Source organism: Pezoporus flaviventris, unplaced genomic scaffold (genome assembly GCF_033815535.1).
Source record: "Pezoporus flaviventris isolate CSIRO_AGI_PZ_B2104156 unplaced genomic scaffold, CSIRO_AGI_Pfla_v1 ptg000093l, whole genome shotgun sequence".
Lineage (NCBI taxonomy): Eukaryota > Metazoa > Chordata > Aves > Psittaciformes > Psittacidae > Pezoporus > Pezoporus flaviventris.
The window spans coordinates 1,689,981-1,705,302 of NW_026892641.1; the positions used below are offsets into that span (position 1 = coordinate 1,689,981).

The 15,322-nt window shown below is 53.3% G+C and overlaps 2 protein-coding genes and 1 long non-coding RNA gene across 4 annotated transcripts in view; 1 reads left to right on the forward strand and 2 right to left on the reverse strand.

Annotated features, from left to right (window-relative positions):
• Positions 1-8,127, reverse strand: part of SORL1 (sortilin related receptor 1) — a 44,918-nt gene extending 36,791 nt beyond the window's left edge. For both annotated transcript variants that reach the window (XM_061476129.1, XM_061476128.1), the window contains exon 1: positions 7,945-8,127. In XM_061476129.1, coding sequence (XP_061332113.1) covers positions 7,945-8,097 — 153 coding nt within the window. In that variant the 5' untranslated portion in view covers positions 8,098-8,127. The remainder of the gene's footprint in view (positions 1-7,944) is intronic.
• On the forward strand, positions 1,809-11,662 carry LOC133281019 (uncharacterized). The gene is made up of 3 exons (XR_009747341.1): positions 1,809-2,078; positions 5,050-5,148; positions 11,572-11,662. It is a non-coding gene; the product is annotated as an uncharacterized LOC133281019 (long non-coding RNA).
• Positions 11,620-15,065, reverse strand: SC5D (sterol-C5-desaturase). Its single transcript, XM_061476130.1, has 4 exons — positions 14,833-15,065; positions 13,770-13,902; positions 13,236-13,336; positions 11,620-12,939 (listed from the first exon to the last, which is right to left on the reverse strand). Exons 1-4 carry the CDS (start codon positions 15,040-15,042, stop codon positions 12,514-12,516), a joined length of 870 nt encoding a protein of 289 aa, XP_061332114.1. The 5' UTR covers positions 15,043-15,065; the 3' UTR covers positions 11,620-12,513.
• Positions 15,066-15,322: the final 257 nt, after the last annotated feature.

The window sequence follows — 15,322 nt, forward strand, 5'->3', positions numbered from 1 at the left end:
CACGATCCCGTTATCCCCTGTGTGTGCATTGGTACCTGGCAGCACTGTATCAGCACCAGTCATGAAGGACCACTTTTGATGGGGAAGCTATCTCAGCACCACTGTGGCTGGAGCTGAGGGTGCAAGAGCCTCTGGGCAAGCCTGTAGTAACCATGAGCAGCAAGCAGTGGCTGTAGCTCAGCCACGGATGTGCATGCCTGAGCCCCTGCACACCAGTATAGCTGCAGCTCAGCCGATGGCTGGTGACTCCTAAGCTCATGGGAAGCTGTAAAAATACAGGGCTAAGCCTTCCTTAGGCCTGGTACTCTGTGGCTCCTGCTGTGACCCCAGGATCAACGAGGTAAGAGGCTGATTTAACCTCCATCACTGACTGGCAAGTAAAATGCTTGGGAAAAACAAGGTCTTTATTCTGGAAGAGAGAGGGGTGCAAGTGAAGCAGAAGCCCTCAAATCCCTCTTATGCAATAGGTTCATATAAGCAGGGGGGAATTAATCAAACCTCCATGGCTCCAAGCTACACTGCCTGCCTCGCCAGAGGACCCCCCCCCCCCCCCACCATGCAAACTATGCTGTAGTACCCAGATAGCAAACACAGCAGAGATTTAGGTCAGGCAGCAGCAGCTACAAAGCAAGCCAGCAGTAGCCTTGTGTGCCCGCTGGAAAATAAAGCAGCGATGCTGTTTGAGGATGCAGGGGAAACAGGGCAGAGAAGGAATTGCTGATGCCCATAGAGACAGCTTTGGGTTTGAAATCCAGAGCAGCTCCCAGCTCCAATCACCCTCCTGTCCTTTAAAAGCAGAATAACCCCATCTGTTATCTCCTACATCTCTCTTTCAGTAGCACTTTGCATTTTTGCTCTCTACAGGAAATCCAGCACTAGGACAGCTTCAGAACCTGAAAACCACAGGAGACTCCTGCCTGCATCTTGCTTTGAGCACAGCAATAAAGCTCTACAGCTTTCCCCTCCATGGCCTAAAAGACATGGTAAGCCCCAGGTAGATGTATTCTCAGAGCAGGGACACTTGTGTCAGTCCCAAAGGCCAAGGACACCTGTCTGGGCTTTTTGGAGCCAGCTGAGCCTCCTTATTCATTAGGCATATGACTTTAGGCAGCATAATTAGGGCAGAGCCCCTGTATAAAGGCCAAACTGGGGTTGAACAAGGTTTGGTCCTCTTTTAGGAGGCAGGAACAAAAAGCAGCACTGAGTACATAGGGACTGTGTTCAGCTGAATGTTTAGGAGTAGCTGAAGACTGCTGGAGCGTGCCTTAGTAAAGAGAGAGAAGACAACAGAGGGATGCCTTATGCTGTAAGTCTCCCTTACTCCCCATGAAGGGGCTCATGCAGCAGCTTGTCAGGTTTAGGAGCCTCACCCATTAGTGTCTGCCTGTTCCTGGTGCAGGACACCACAGCCAGCAGCCCTGCTATGGCCCTTTGGAGCTTTGTGGGGACCCAAATGGCTCAGGGGAGCCACAAACAGGACCCCAGGTCTTTGCTGTCTGGCAAAGGACACGTGGGGCATTGTGGCCCAAGTGAAAAGCACTTGATGTCTCATTGTCCAGGATGCTTTTTTTGCCCTAGCTTTGCAATAAGGCTGTGGTTATCCCCAGCATGAATAACCCTGCCCTGCTTGCTGGGATAAGGTTTGTTTGGTAGGAGCTCACTGTTCCAGGCTTCCCTACCTCCCCTAACAGGGGAAACCTTCCTCAGGAACTGGTTTAACCTATGAAAGGGCAATGGCTGGTACCTAACAGAAACATCATTTAGCATAAACTCCTCTTAATGGGGAAGTGCTTTGGTCTTTGCCAAGTGATTAAGTGTATATGAAATATGCATGAAATTCTAACTTGTCCTCCTAATATGCAAGATGCTAAAGGAAGTCCAGGAGGGGAGAACTGGAGCCAAGGCATAGCAGAGGCTGTTTGTAGCTCTGGTTAATGTAGTTAATGCTGCTAGCTTTGCTCACACCAGATATTGATTTTTTCTGTTAACAGTATCTTCCAATGACTTAATCCCCTGCAAAAATGAGGAGAGAAAATAGCCCCTGGAGCTGCTGTCCCATGAAGCACACCCCAGGGCAGGTAAGAGCTCCCTTGTGGCTCAACCCACCCTGGGCTGGGAGGGGGAATGTTGTCTCGATGTGTGGTACTCCGCTGAGACAATAGTACTGCCTTGCCCTACTGAGGCAATGACAACGGGTAGGTGAGTGGACCTGGGTGCTAAGTGTGCAGTGCCAAGCTCCTTAAGCACCCAGTGCTGGGGGGAGTGCCCTGATCCTGTGTTCCTCAGCACCCGCAATTCCTAAGTGGCAGCTCCTCTTCCCCTCACATCATTTTCAGTTGGTTATGCCCAGATTTAGAGAGGTTAGTGCTCATCAGGGGTGGCTCACCCCTTGCACTGATGAATGCAGCGGTAGCAGGCCAGGGGACGAGAGACTGTGGCATGGGTATCTCACTATAGCTGATCTCATGGCTGCATCTCAAGCCTTTCCATCACTGAAGGACTCTAAATCTGAGCCTTTGAACCACCAGTGAGGTCGAGATGCTCTGCGTGGGAAGCATGAACATCCCCATGCAGAAATCACACCATTAGCTGTGATGAACTGCAAGCAGCTACACTAGTGACTTGTAACGGTGCCTCGCACCCGTGTGCAGCGACAAGTGTCAGGACAGCATTAGGGGCTATTCTAGGTGCTGAGTAAGCTTGGAAGCTAACTGTGTGTGTCGATGGGTTTGCTCTGTTGAGGATTAATGTTCTGGCTATAGGACTTGGACCGCAGCTCGACCCAGGCGCTTGCTATTAATCAGGAGGTGACGCAGTGCGACTGATAGGGACTGAAGCTCAATGCTGTAAAATCAGGGGTGTGCAGAAAAAAGAGACCTGAGGATCATTTATGTGTTTTCTTGTCCGGATTATGCAAGTGGAGATGGGATGCCTACAAATAATGCCTAGGAGATTTCTGAGTAGTTAATGGGTTATTACTATGGCTTGATAAGTGAGGGTATTGCAGAGCAATGCATCTGTGTAGTGATGAATGGCTGTTGGAACCCTCAAAGTTTAGCCAGCAACTCAAATCTTGACTTGAAGTCTGTCAGGAGATGCTTGTGGAAGGGGAATCAGCTAAACATTTGGTACCCAATAGCCAGGGGAGTGAGGATGGGGCTGAAGAAAGCTATTGCCGATAGGAGTAAGAAGTGAAGTCGCAGCTCTGTTAGCACAGGCTTTAAAAGGCACGGCGCTCTCACCAGGCTCCTCATCATTCCAGCTCGCTGGAAGCCGCAGTGGACAAGTGCCGGGCCTGTGCGTCCCGGTTTCCTCTGCTCCCCCCCGGCAAGGCTTACGCAATAGCCTGGCATCATGGAGAGTCGAGTGTCATGGGTGGCTGCTGCATTCCCGGCACGCCACGCTCCCACTAAAGCTTCATTACTGCACCTTCTGCTCTGCGCCCGAGCATCTGCTTCTAGCCCTGCCGTGGTATTTGAAAACACAGGCTGTGCCTGCCATAGCGCTGCTTGTGGCTTGGACTGAAAATGCCAGGGTCTGAAATCATTGATATGAAACACGGGTGACTCATTTCACAGAGTGCCAGGCCCATGTTAATTTTGTTAATACTGAAATCATCTGCTTTGCAAGGCTGTTTTCTCTCTGCTACCAGCAATAGAGCTCTCTGTTAGCTGTTGTTTCTAAGGAGGAAGGAGGGGGGAGATGAGGTTGAGGCATGAGTCCTGCTTACCCCAGAAATGAGCAGGTCCCTCAGTGAGAGGGTCCCATAGGTCGGGGGATGACAGAGAATTGAGGTTGCGCTGGTAAATTTGGGTAAGTGCTGCTGAAAATCACTCCTCCATAACTAAGGCACGGAGTAAAGCAGCAGAAAAGGTCTAAAGCGCTGCCGGTGAAGCGTGCCATGAGCTGGTTATTACAGCTACAGAAGCTTAAGCGATGCCTCTGGGACGCTGCAACGCTTGCTTAGTCCAACAGCAGGATCTGAGAGGAACCTGCTGAAGGGAAAACAATGAATAAACCCACAAATACCTTCCTGGCTGCTACCCTGCCAGGAGCAGGAATTGTGTAGCTTCCAAAGACCTGTCTCTCCTGGCAAGCTCAGGCACAAGAGTGAGTGCCAGGAGCTGGGAACCTTCGCAGGGCGGCTGGGAAAGGGGCAGATGCAGTGATGGGAAGGGCTATCTGCCAACATGAGGAAGGATGAAAAGGCTGAGGAGTTCTTCTCCTCAGCCCTTTGTTAGGACATGCCATCACCACCCAGTGCACCTCCATCATCTAAAGTCTGATCTGGGAAGGTCTCTGCCAGGCTGGCAAACTAGGTCAAAATTAAGTACGGTTCAGTTCCAACGCAGTGATTGATGTGTCCGTTCACATAGCTGGATGGCATTTGCCCTGCACTTCTCTCCTTCTCTGAAAGAAGAAAGGCTCTTTGACAGTTTGCAGGTTGGGAGGGAAGGGAGCTAAGGTGGGACTCCCTACCTGGGATGTCCTAATGGCCTCAGAAGAAGAGAAACTTCAGCTCTCTCTGCTCAGGCTCTATCCTGACCATAAACTCACAGTGTTTTAGGGTAGTTTGCCAACATGACCCAGGCCACTCTTGTCCTTTGCACTGAAGGCAGGTTTGGATGTCACCAGGAAACGAGAAGCTTGAGAGCAATGAAGTCGATTGCCCCAGAAGGGAAGGAGATGAGCTGGTTGTTAGGGCAGGCAGTAATGCTGGTTCAGCGGATGGGGAGGCACAGAGGTGATGGCCAGGCACAGAGTAGGAGGGGGGGGGGGGGAGTCTCAAGGCCTCAAAGAAGTAAAACGGAGGGTGATTTGGCTGCTGCAGGAGCAGCCAGTGGTTAGATATAAGATGCCTTTAGTCTCAGCATGGTTTAAGGCAAAGGTTTCTTGTGAGTTGCATGATTTTGGGGGAGGTTTCAGATAAGCCCTTTCCAAAGAAGGGAAGGGGCTGTCTGCAGACAAAGGTTCGACCTGTACGTGTGTATTTGCAGCCCAGCAGTGTAAATGCTCTCTGTAACTGTGATTCTCTCTCTTGCCCCTCAGGACTGGCAGACAGAGGCTGGCCTCCTGTTCTAGCTACGACATGACACTCACTGGACACCAGCCTTATGGGCACCGAAGATGCTTCAGCCCAGCACACAGGTAGGCAGCCAAAGTGGCTGCTTTTCTTTCCCTTCTCTGTTGCATTAAGTGAAGTCCTTGCAGGTGATGCGGTTTATGGCTGGTTTTCCCTAAGAGGGGACAGGATTTACAGGATGTGCCCCAGAAATATAAAACCCTGGAGCCAAGTACCCTTATCCAGGTCTGAGTAGGGATGTGTAGGCAAGAGCATGGAGGCTGTTAAAGGACTGGAAGGTGAGCTGCAGCCTTGGTATTCAGGGGCCTGTGACAGGAAAAGGAGGGCAGTGTGTGGTGCTGTGGTTGCTGGAAGGGGTTTGGGGAGTGCTGCTGAACCTGGGGGGTGTAGGCAGCATTTGTCTTGCCATGGGGATGCTCCTCTGCTGTCAGTGGCAGCCTAGAAAAGACCTGTCTCACGTGAGTGCTTTCTTTGTGCCGGTCTGTCCCCTGTAACGCTCGCCAAGAGTCCCGTAGAAGTGAGGGCTGTGCAAGGGAACAAAACCCACTCTGTCTCAAAGCTGATGGTATCTGGAATCGTGTGTTTGGTATCTTGGTTGCTGGTGCTTTTGGAGTGAGAAAAGCAGAGGTAAAGCTACAAAGGCACAGGGTTTTAGGCTGCTGGGCATCTTATTCATTGAGGTTCCAGAAAGTTTTGCCACACATGCAAGCTGCGGAAGCCTGCCCAGCAAGGATGTGATCTATGGTGAGGATCTGGACGAGGAATCTTATGTCTTTGGTGTCTATGGCAAGAGGGCTCTGAGCCTGTGTTTGTTACTGACTGTGTTTGGCTCCTGAGGAGCCACAAGGGTTAGGACTTTCTTCCTCGCTTCTGGCTTGTGTGAGGCATCCTTCCCTCTTGCTCTGGTCCCCCAGCATCATCACCCATGGTAGCAACAGGCAGCACTGACCTTCTGCACTGTGCTTTCCTTAACCTCAGAGCTAGGCTGGGCTCTAAGCTGTCCTACGAGGCTGTGTTCAGACCACAGTTGAGAGCTGGGGAAGGGCAGGGAATTTCAGGGCACAAGCCAGCACGAAGCATATGGCTAAACAACCTGCCAAATGCACAGGAGCAGGATGTGTCCCAGATAAGGGACTGCAGTAGCACAGCACTAGGATGCTCGGTCCAAGCATTGCTTCTTATGATGATGTCCCTGATACAGGACCACTTTTTGACTGCAGGATTTTCTGGTGCCAGTGCCCAGAGGACTTGGGGATCATTAGGTGCTTGTGACAAGTTGTGAGACCCCTCAGCATCACGTGCACAGCTTTCTGGCTTCCTAGGTGTTAGCATCTCCATGCGGTCAGATCTGTACAGGGGCTAGGACACACAGGCTCCCTCTTGTCCCTTTTTATTAAAGCAGACCCTGATTTAAAGCCCTGTGTAGTGCCAATAAACTCTTCCTGGTGACACGAAGGACCTGGGCTTTAAAACTCGTACATCCTGTTCTCCAGGCAAATCCCCTCTGAAAGCTCAAGGCAACAAGGAAAGACCAAACAGTGGCAAACTGTTGAACTGCTTCCTATTAGTTCTGTTGTGGATAGCACCAAGGTTACTGCACTGCCTTTTAGCTGCAGCTGTATGACCAAGCAATAGCGGCTGCTCCTACCAAAGCAGCTCTTTACCTGCCCCGGGCAGGTGGCTGAGATGAAAGCCATGGGGAGACAGAAGGGCAAGTGCCACAAATGTCTTGCTGTGGATGAGAACCAAGTGCCATGTTTGTTCTAAAATGGGGGAGCTGAGTTATGCTAAACCCAGCCAAATGTTGAGGAGGTAGAAGAGGAGGCGAAGCAGATTTTCAAGGCAAGGAGGAACAGCTTTTTCTGTCCTTTACATGGGGAAATGAGAGCAGGGCTTTAGGAGCAGCACCAGCCCCTTGTGTGCCCCTCGAGCAGCTCTGCAGCCAGCCCTGCCTCACGGCCGGCTCTTTCTCATCCTACAAGTAACAAAAAGGGGAAATCATAGGGCACCCAAAGTGAAAGTGTTATCTAAGGAGGTAAATGCAGATGTTCCTCTGCGGGCTGGTGTCCCCGTGTCCCCCCTCTAGCAGCCTTTCAGACACATGATAGGACACAGGCAGCATAAGCAAGGAGGGTTAAGTGGGGCAGAATCTTTAAGGCTGAAGCTTTCCATTGCAGGCACCCGGTCAGCTCGAGTATAATTCCTTATCACCCCTAAAGTGATGGTTGTGTGGAAAAGGGAGGGCAAGGGGGAGCCTTTAGGGTCCTGCCAGCAAAACTTGCCAATGAATCAAGCCCAAGAAGGGATACTTTCAGAAATAGCAGTTTCTATGGGTTTTTTTTCTGATGAGCAAGTCCTCTCCCCCTCTTTCTCAAGGAGCAGTAGAGGATGGATTAAAAATGCAGTGGAGGAGCCCTTCTTAAGGAGAAGGTCACGGTGCCTCTTCTATCAGCCACCTCCCTCTGCCCAGCTCCTGAGCATCGAGATGCTCACCACGAGCATCCCTGGGTGAGGAGCTGCTGCCCACCGCCCGCAGCAGGGAACTGCTTCCCATCCGGAGAACTAGCAGAGAGGGGACAACCTGGCCCATCTCCCTAGCGCATGCCCTTGGCCACCCGGCAGCTCCCGCTGGAAACGAACCCTGGAATATAACCCGCAAACCTGAGCAGTGCCACTACTTTGGGAAGGCTCTGGGAGAAACGGGAAGCGGGAGGGGGTCAGGGATCAGCAGCGCGCTTCGAACGGGGCAGCGACCCGTACCCAGGGCCCGCCGGGCATCCCTATGGGGGGACCCCCTCCATCCCCCCGCCGCCAGCCCCGTGGGTACCGCGCCCGGTGCCCCCATCCCCTTCGCGTCTCACCTGCCCGTACACCTGGATGGGCTGCGGCGCGGGGTCGGCGTGCGGCGGCAGCAGCGCGGGGTGCCCGCCCGCCGCCAGCAGCAGCAGCAGCAGCAGGAGGCGGCGGGGGAACGGCCCGGCCCGGCGCTCCCCGCCGCTGCTCCGCGTCGCCATGTTCGAGCCGCCGGGGGCCGCGGCCGGGGCCGGGCGGAGCGGAGCGGAGCCGCCGCGCCGCCGCCCGGAGAGAATGTGCAATGGGCAGCGGAGCCGCTCCCCACCACACCCCCCCAACCTTCCCCGCGGGGTCCCCTCCCCGGAACAAGGCGCTGCGCCCTCCTCGGGGGATGCTCGGGACCCGAGCGAGGTACAGGGAAAGGATGGGGTTGGAATGAAGCCAAGCGGAATGACGAGAGATGGAGGCAAATTGCACGAGAGTCAATGGGATAAACTCAAAACGCGTCAAAAGCATTGCAGCATCTTCCTGCTGCGGGGATGCGTGAGGTTTTCAACCCACCCTCCCCCAGAAGAGCAAAGCTGCACTTTTCCTCCCCAGCAGTGCGTGACCCTCAGCCATAGGCCTAAAGTACCCCCAGTATCAGTGGGAAGTGGCGTGATTGTTCGTACAAGCACCCAGGCTGAGGTTTAAGTGTTCAGGATCTGCTTGGCTTGTGGTTTGGAACCCTTTCCAGCCTCCTGGAAGCTCTCTGCTGCTCGCTCCCACAGGTCCTGCTCACAGCAGTGTACCTGGTCCCTCTGCTTTCTCCAGGTCAGCTTCTAATCAGCTTCTCTGGTCCTTTAATTTCTGTTCCCAGGAAGCCCCCTTTGGTTTTAAACACCCACCAGCCTTGCACAGCCATGCAACTGGGGCAGCAATGGTCTTCCATGCATTGGTTTGAGGCTCCTTGCTATGTCTTACGTGTCATGGGAAAGAAGAGCAGCCAGTAGAGATGTCTCTTTCCTATAGCCAAAGATGTGTGAAGTCTGTGTGGTATAAATGCATAAGGGAGATGATCCTGCTGCTGTCCTGGGATTTCTAACACTGTTGGGAAAGCTTCAAAGACAATGGATGTGACCCAGCAGTGAAGGAATGGGAGTTTCTAAATCCCATGGACAGCACCAAGGCAGTCTCGTTCCCCCTCCCTTCACTTACTTTAACAGCAGAAACATTGTCCAGTGCTTTCCCTGAGGTGCTTTCACCTAGAAACCTAGTTAATGTATTTCAATTACCAAGTCAATACAATTATAAGCCCTCCTAATAAAGCTTTTAGCGGTCTTCACTCAGTGTAATGTCCCTCCAGAGGACTGGAGGTCACCATGGGTAAGGGCAGAGGGAGTTTTATTGCATGGGAATCCCAGTTTCACTCTGGAGTGGGCAGCTGAGAGGCACCCAAAAAGGCCATGGCATCATTCCCAAAAGCACTGCCATGTCCGGAGGTCCATCCCATTGCACATGAAATGACTGTTCTTTGCCAAATCCTCCCAAAAATCAGGAATAGTGCGGGGATAGGATAAGAAATAGTAAGAAATTAGCAACTGGCTTTGTTAGCACTTTGTAAAGGGAGGAATTTGATGAGTGGTGGGTTCAGCATCCTCCTCCTGGCCTCTGTTGAGCACTCCAAGCAATGGTCCCTGCTCCTGCCTTGGAACTCCCTGTGCCAGGTCCCTGTGGTGAGTGCAAGGGTGGTATCAAGGACTGCTTGGGTGAATGCAGTGCTGGTAAATGCTAGCAGATGAATAGCTCTTTCTGTGTGCAGGGAAACACACGTTTCCTTTGCCAAGGTATTTTTTTGTTTCTTGAAAAGAAAAAGGCTCCTGCTGTAGAGGGGAGGGGCAGCAGAGCAGAGTTGATTTGAAGGTCCATCTGGATTTCATCAGCAGCAAATACTGTGAACTCCAAGAGCAAGGCGAGGAGCCCCTGGCCCCCCAGGTTTCCTTCCCCTCTCCCATTCACCTTTTCCTGGTGTAGCTCTAGAGGTTTTGGAGGGTTTAAAGGACCACGGGGGCCAGAACAGCAGCCCCCCCACAGAGCCTCAATGAGACTGTGGGTAGAGTTGTTTAAAGGATGCATTCATTCCATGTTGCTGGAATTGGGGAGTGTTTAAGCAGCCTGATCTGAGCCCCAACAAGTGGGGATGCTGGGGATGAGAGCCCGTGAGCAAACCAAGGTGTGTGTCCAATGAGCAGGTCTCTGAGCAGAGCTGGGAATTTGCTTTTGTTCTGGTTTATGTGGGAGGATGAGGGCACATCTCCCCTGGTAAAGTGGGCCCTTGATGATGCTGTAGTTTGCTAAAGCAATGGGGATGCCTGGGGCATTTGTGGATCTGTTCTGCAACTAAAGTACTTATTATGGTTTGTGTGACAGGTTTTCTCCTCAGCCCAGGGAATTATTGCCACAGAGGGGCCCTTCAGTGGCTGTCTGGCAGGTCTAACAGTCCCAGTGACCTTGGCACAAGGAGCTGCAATCTCAGAGCGCGCTCTCGCCCCAGTGCAGTTGATTTCCCTGTGCCTTCCCTTGTCTTTGTGCTTGACAAACATCCAAAGGCATTAGCATACGCTCGCCACTAACAGGCTATAAACCCTCAGTCCCAAGGAACCACACAGGATAAGACATTCAAAGCCAGTAGTGTGCTGTCTTGTGAGCCCAGGCCAGCCGTGCCTTAGGCAGCGTCTGGCAGCTCCGGGATGCCGCTCATGCATCCTGCAGCACAGCAAAACCTTTCCTGTCTCTGGGCCCCATGCTTCTGGGGCAGCAAGGAGGAGGAAGGCTGGCCATGCAGGTGCAGCTCCTGCTTGCTGGTGTGCAACATCTCCATCTTGTGGTAACAGCAGCACCAGGGTCCCAAATACATAACTGCGTTTGGCTGTTGACCGCTTCTCACTCCCCAAGTGTCTTTCCATGGATTTCCTGCTCCAAGGTATATGCCTGACCACCCCGGCAATGGTTTTGTGCACACTTTAGGGGTTGGCAAGCCCACTGCTGTGCATTAGGCTTACTGAAGGCAGAGAGACAGGCTGACGAGAGAGCCTAAGGCTTTTCCCAAGGGTCTAATGTCAGGAAATATTAGGGCAAGGTTACCGTGGTGGTTTGCTGTGATTTGACGTGGGCTTTGCCTTGACCCTTGGCACTTCTCCGGGCTCCAAGTTAATCAGCAAACAGGGGTCAGGGTTCCCTGTGCAGCTGGGGGAGAACAAGCTGTGCAGGGAGGTGAAAGCACAGCATGGCCCAGGAAGGTGACTGCACCAGCAGGAGAACAGGACCTCCCAGGGCAGGCTTTCCCTTGTGGCACAGGCATCTCTCATCCTGTTGGGTGCCACGTGGTGCAGTGATGTGACCTCCAGCTGTATCTTGCCTGTGGGATGGCTGAGATAGAGCATAGTTCCGCAGGGAACAGCAGAATCCTTTGCTCTAAGGGGTTTTGTGTCGCTGTAACCCTGGAGGGGGCTCACCAGGCATAGGAGCCTGGCTGTATCATGCCAGGGAAACATACGTGTGCCCTTTACTCCAGCACTCTCCACGTGCTGCATGTGAACAGCCTCTGGTGAAGTCCCAGCCCATCCTCACAGCTTTGCATCAGTCTGGATGCATGTTCTATTTTTCTATTTTAATTTCTATTCTAACAATAGAATATTATATGTTGTATTTTTCAGGTGACATGAATGGCTTCAGGAGCGAGAGCAAAGGGACCATCCAACAGCCAAGTTGGCAAGTAAGATTTATTGAATGCAGGTCAGACCCCAAAGTGGGATGACCGGGTTTCAGCAGGAAGCACATCGGGCATTAAGAGGAAAAACCAGCCACGAGCCCTCAAGAGCAGAGCAGCCCCCACCCCTTCCTCCTGTGCTCCTACTCCTTCCCCAAACGCAATGTCCTCAGGGAGCCCTAGGGACCCACAGGACTCAATGCCTCTCTTTGTCCTACAGGATGCTGCTTCCAGGATACACCCCTTCAGCACCCTGCAGGACATCCCTAAGAGAGAAGAAGGATGAGAGCATGTCGAGCACTGAGGAATCACGCTGCGTCCTGAGGCCGCACTGAGGAGCCATGGGGAGGATCCACATAATTCCAAAAGGTTGGTGTTTGCGGCTTTTTTTCGTGACACACAGCTCAAAAGAGACAGAAAACCAAAAAGCAGCATCTTCAGCATCTTGGCCGGACTTGACTGCACTCATCCCAATGGACTCTGTGTTGGCAGCGGCGGATCGGCGACAAAGGCATGGAGCACACACAAATGGAGACCCTGCTGCGAGCGTGTTATTGTTCTGCTTGTGCCATGTTATTGTTCTATCTGTGCCATTGTTCTTTTTGTAAAGCAGCAGCACAGTACTGAAGGGACCTTAGTAGAGATCCAAAGGCAGCTGAATTGGAACAGGGGGAGCAGGGCAGGTCTGTAATGTAGAGTGAGGCTGGACTCCGCCGTTTCGGGAGCAGGGAAGAAGGCTAGAGTTCTCACCACGAATCATCCTGTGTCATTCATGCCATCAAGGGACAGGGGCTCTTTGCCCGTAGGAAAGTAGTCTCAAGGCCAGGGAGGAACAGGATGAGATGCGGCCGGGGAACCTCATCCCAGAGAAGGAATAGGCTGGGAAAGCCTACTCAGTTTTGGAAGCCGGGACACCATTGGGTACCCCCGGCTCTTTCTCTCGGAGCTTGCGCAAGTAATCGTGGGGGCCTTTGCCCTCAAAGGCCGTGGGGCTCTTGTAGGAGCCACCGATCTTGTCCCAGAGGGTGAAGTACTGCCCATAGTTGTAGTCAAAGTACAAGTGGTGGTCGGTGTGGTGGGCCGAGCCGTTGATGATGTGCCGCAGGAGGCGAGGCACGCGGTAGTCGCCATCGTGAATGGAGATGGTCCAGACGTTGACGAAGATGTAGAGGCCCAAGTAGGTGACTTTGTGTAGGGGGAAGAGGAAGGGGTAGATGTGGTAGGGCAGGCTCTGCATGAAGCCATCGACAGGGTGGAAAGCATGGCTGGCGAAAGGCGTCGCAATCTTCCAGAGGTGGTGGGGCTTGTGGAAGCGCTGCAGGGAGAAGGTGCACTGTCAGTGCTCAAGGCTGATGGTGATGGTGCCCTCTTTTAGGGGGTTTTCTGGCCGGGGCAACTCATTGCCCAGGGGCTGTCACCACTCAAAGGGCAAGAGAAAGATGTACACCCTCATGGGCTTTTGGTTCCCACTGCGTTGTGGACTGAGGTGGCCTCCTACAGCCACACCAACCCCACTGTTCCACCCACATGCTCCCAGGGAGGAACATCTTAGTCATGGCCCTGGAATGGGATAAGGGCTCTTGTCTGGAACCCACCAGACCCATCTCGTACCTTATAGAACAGTTTGTGGTGGAGACCACGGTGTATCCAGTAGATGCCCATGTCAGTGAAGAATAGGAAGGACAGCATGCTGAGGAAGACACCGGACCAGCCTGGGGGAACAGGAGTGTTAGGGGTCCTAGAAGGCAGTGAGGATCTGGGGTCTGCAGGGGCCAGGGAGGCACATATGAGTCACACTGGGGTCTGTCCCACCAGGGAGATAGGGTCAGACAGTCTCCTGGGACTTGGAAAAAGTGAGCCAGGCACTGGTTTATTGGGAGCAGCACCCAGGGAAGTGAAGGCCTTATTTTGTGGTGTGGGACATGTGTCAATCAGTCTGTCCCCAAGCCAAGGGTGATGGTCACTTCCTCATGCTGTCCTTAGGGGAACTTGGGATTGTGACTATTAGGTGGGACCAGCTGGAGGCAGGAGGTACCAGGGGTGGACAGTTCTGGACTCGTACAAGGTGCATCATCATCAGGAGAAACAGGGGCATGCCACTAGCCAAAGCATTGGCCTGGCTGGGGACACAGGGGAGCAGCTCACCATACGGGGAGTCCTGGATGTTGTCATACAGCTTGCTGTAGCCCCGCACCTCGGCGAAGAACAGGGCGACAGTGGGCACGCTGATCCAGGGCAGGGAGCGCAGCGCGTAGGTGATCTCCCGCTGCACTTGGTTCTGTGAGGATGCAGCAGGAGAGAGTGGCTGGGGGGCGAGGGTACTGCAGGAGGTGGGCAAGAGCCCCCAGAGCCCCCATGTCCCAGCCTCTCATGATATGTGTGCTGTGGTGTGGGGCACAGTGTGATGCCTGTCTGTGGAAAGCCATGCCCGCAGCACGACAGGGTGCTGGGTCTAATGCACTGTGCAGATGGTACTTGTTTCTGGTCAGGAATGAATGAGGGCATGGATGGGGACCAGAGGGATGAGTGAGGCAGCCTGTGGCTGTTGATGGTGGAGAGTGGGATGTGATGAGTGTATCGGTAGGGCTGGGTGTTTACTGGGGCAGGGGGTGACCCACAACTGGAGTGTTCAGTCCCAGCCTTAGGAGGACAGGGCAGTCTGGCATCTCTGCCAGACTCATGTCAGGGGTGGTCTCTGAGCTTATCTCGGTGCCTGTAGGGGGCTTCTAGGGGCTCAGTTTGGAGGTTGAGGAGGGGATTAAGTCAGGCTTGTTGAGCCTGGAGAACAGAAGGCTCAGGGGAGACCTCGTAACTGTCTTCCAATACCTAAAGGGGGGCCTACAAGAAATCTGTAAGAAATATACAAGAAATGGTGGCACGCAGTGAGAGGACAGGGGGGAACAGTTGCAAACTGACAGAGGGAAGATTTAGATCAGATATTAGGAAGAAATTATTTACTATGGGGATGGTGAAATGCTGGAACAGGTTGGCAAGAGAAGCTCGTAGTGTTCAAGGCTAGGTTGGATGGGGCTTGGAGCAACCTGGTCTAGCGGAAGGTGTCCTTGCCCTTCCTGCCCCTGGCAGGGGCTTGGAACAAGATGAGTTTTAAGGTCCCTTCCAACCCAAACTATTCTGTGATTCTATGATCCCATGAGCAGGGGCTGATATATGGGAGAAAAGCTGGGGGGGTGGCCTGGGGTGCACCCACCTCTAGGAACTGAGGATGTTTCTTGAGTTCATGGTCAAAGATGAAGTAGTAGCTGAGGGTGCCAAAGAGGAGGTAGAGGGCGAGGGCCCCCAGGTTGGTGATGACGAAGAGGCTGAGGAGCTGGCGGAAGGGCTCGCCTTCGGGCCAGCCGGAGGGGTACACGTAGGGTGTGAGGATGTGCTGGTCGGCAGCAGCCAGGACCAGGTCCATGGTGGCTCCTGCGGGAAAGAGAAAGGGTCAGTGTGACTGGTTGCGGGAGGTGTCCCACCTCTGCAGCCCCTGCTCAACCATGGGGCTTATAGGGGTCGGGTCCAAGCACTGCATTAGATCATGGGGGCAGAGAAGCCCTTAGATGCCTCACGCATGGTGGCAGGGAGGTCCTGATATGCCTCATGTACCTTAGCCAGGTGTGTGAGGCATGTCAGGGAGATGGAGGTTGTGGGGTATAAAGCATCTTCCATGGTCTTTATGCCGTACAACAGGTACGGGC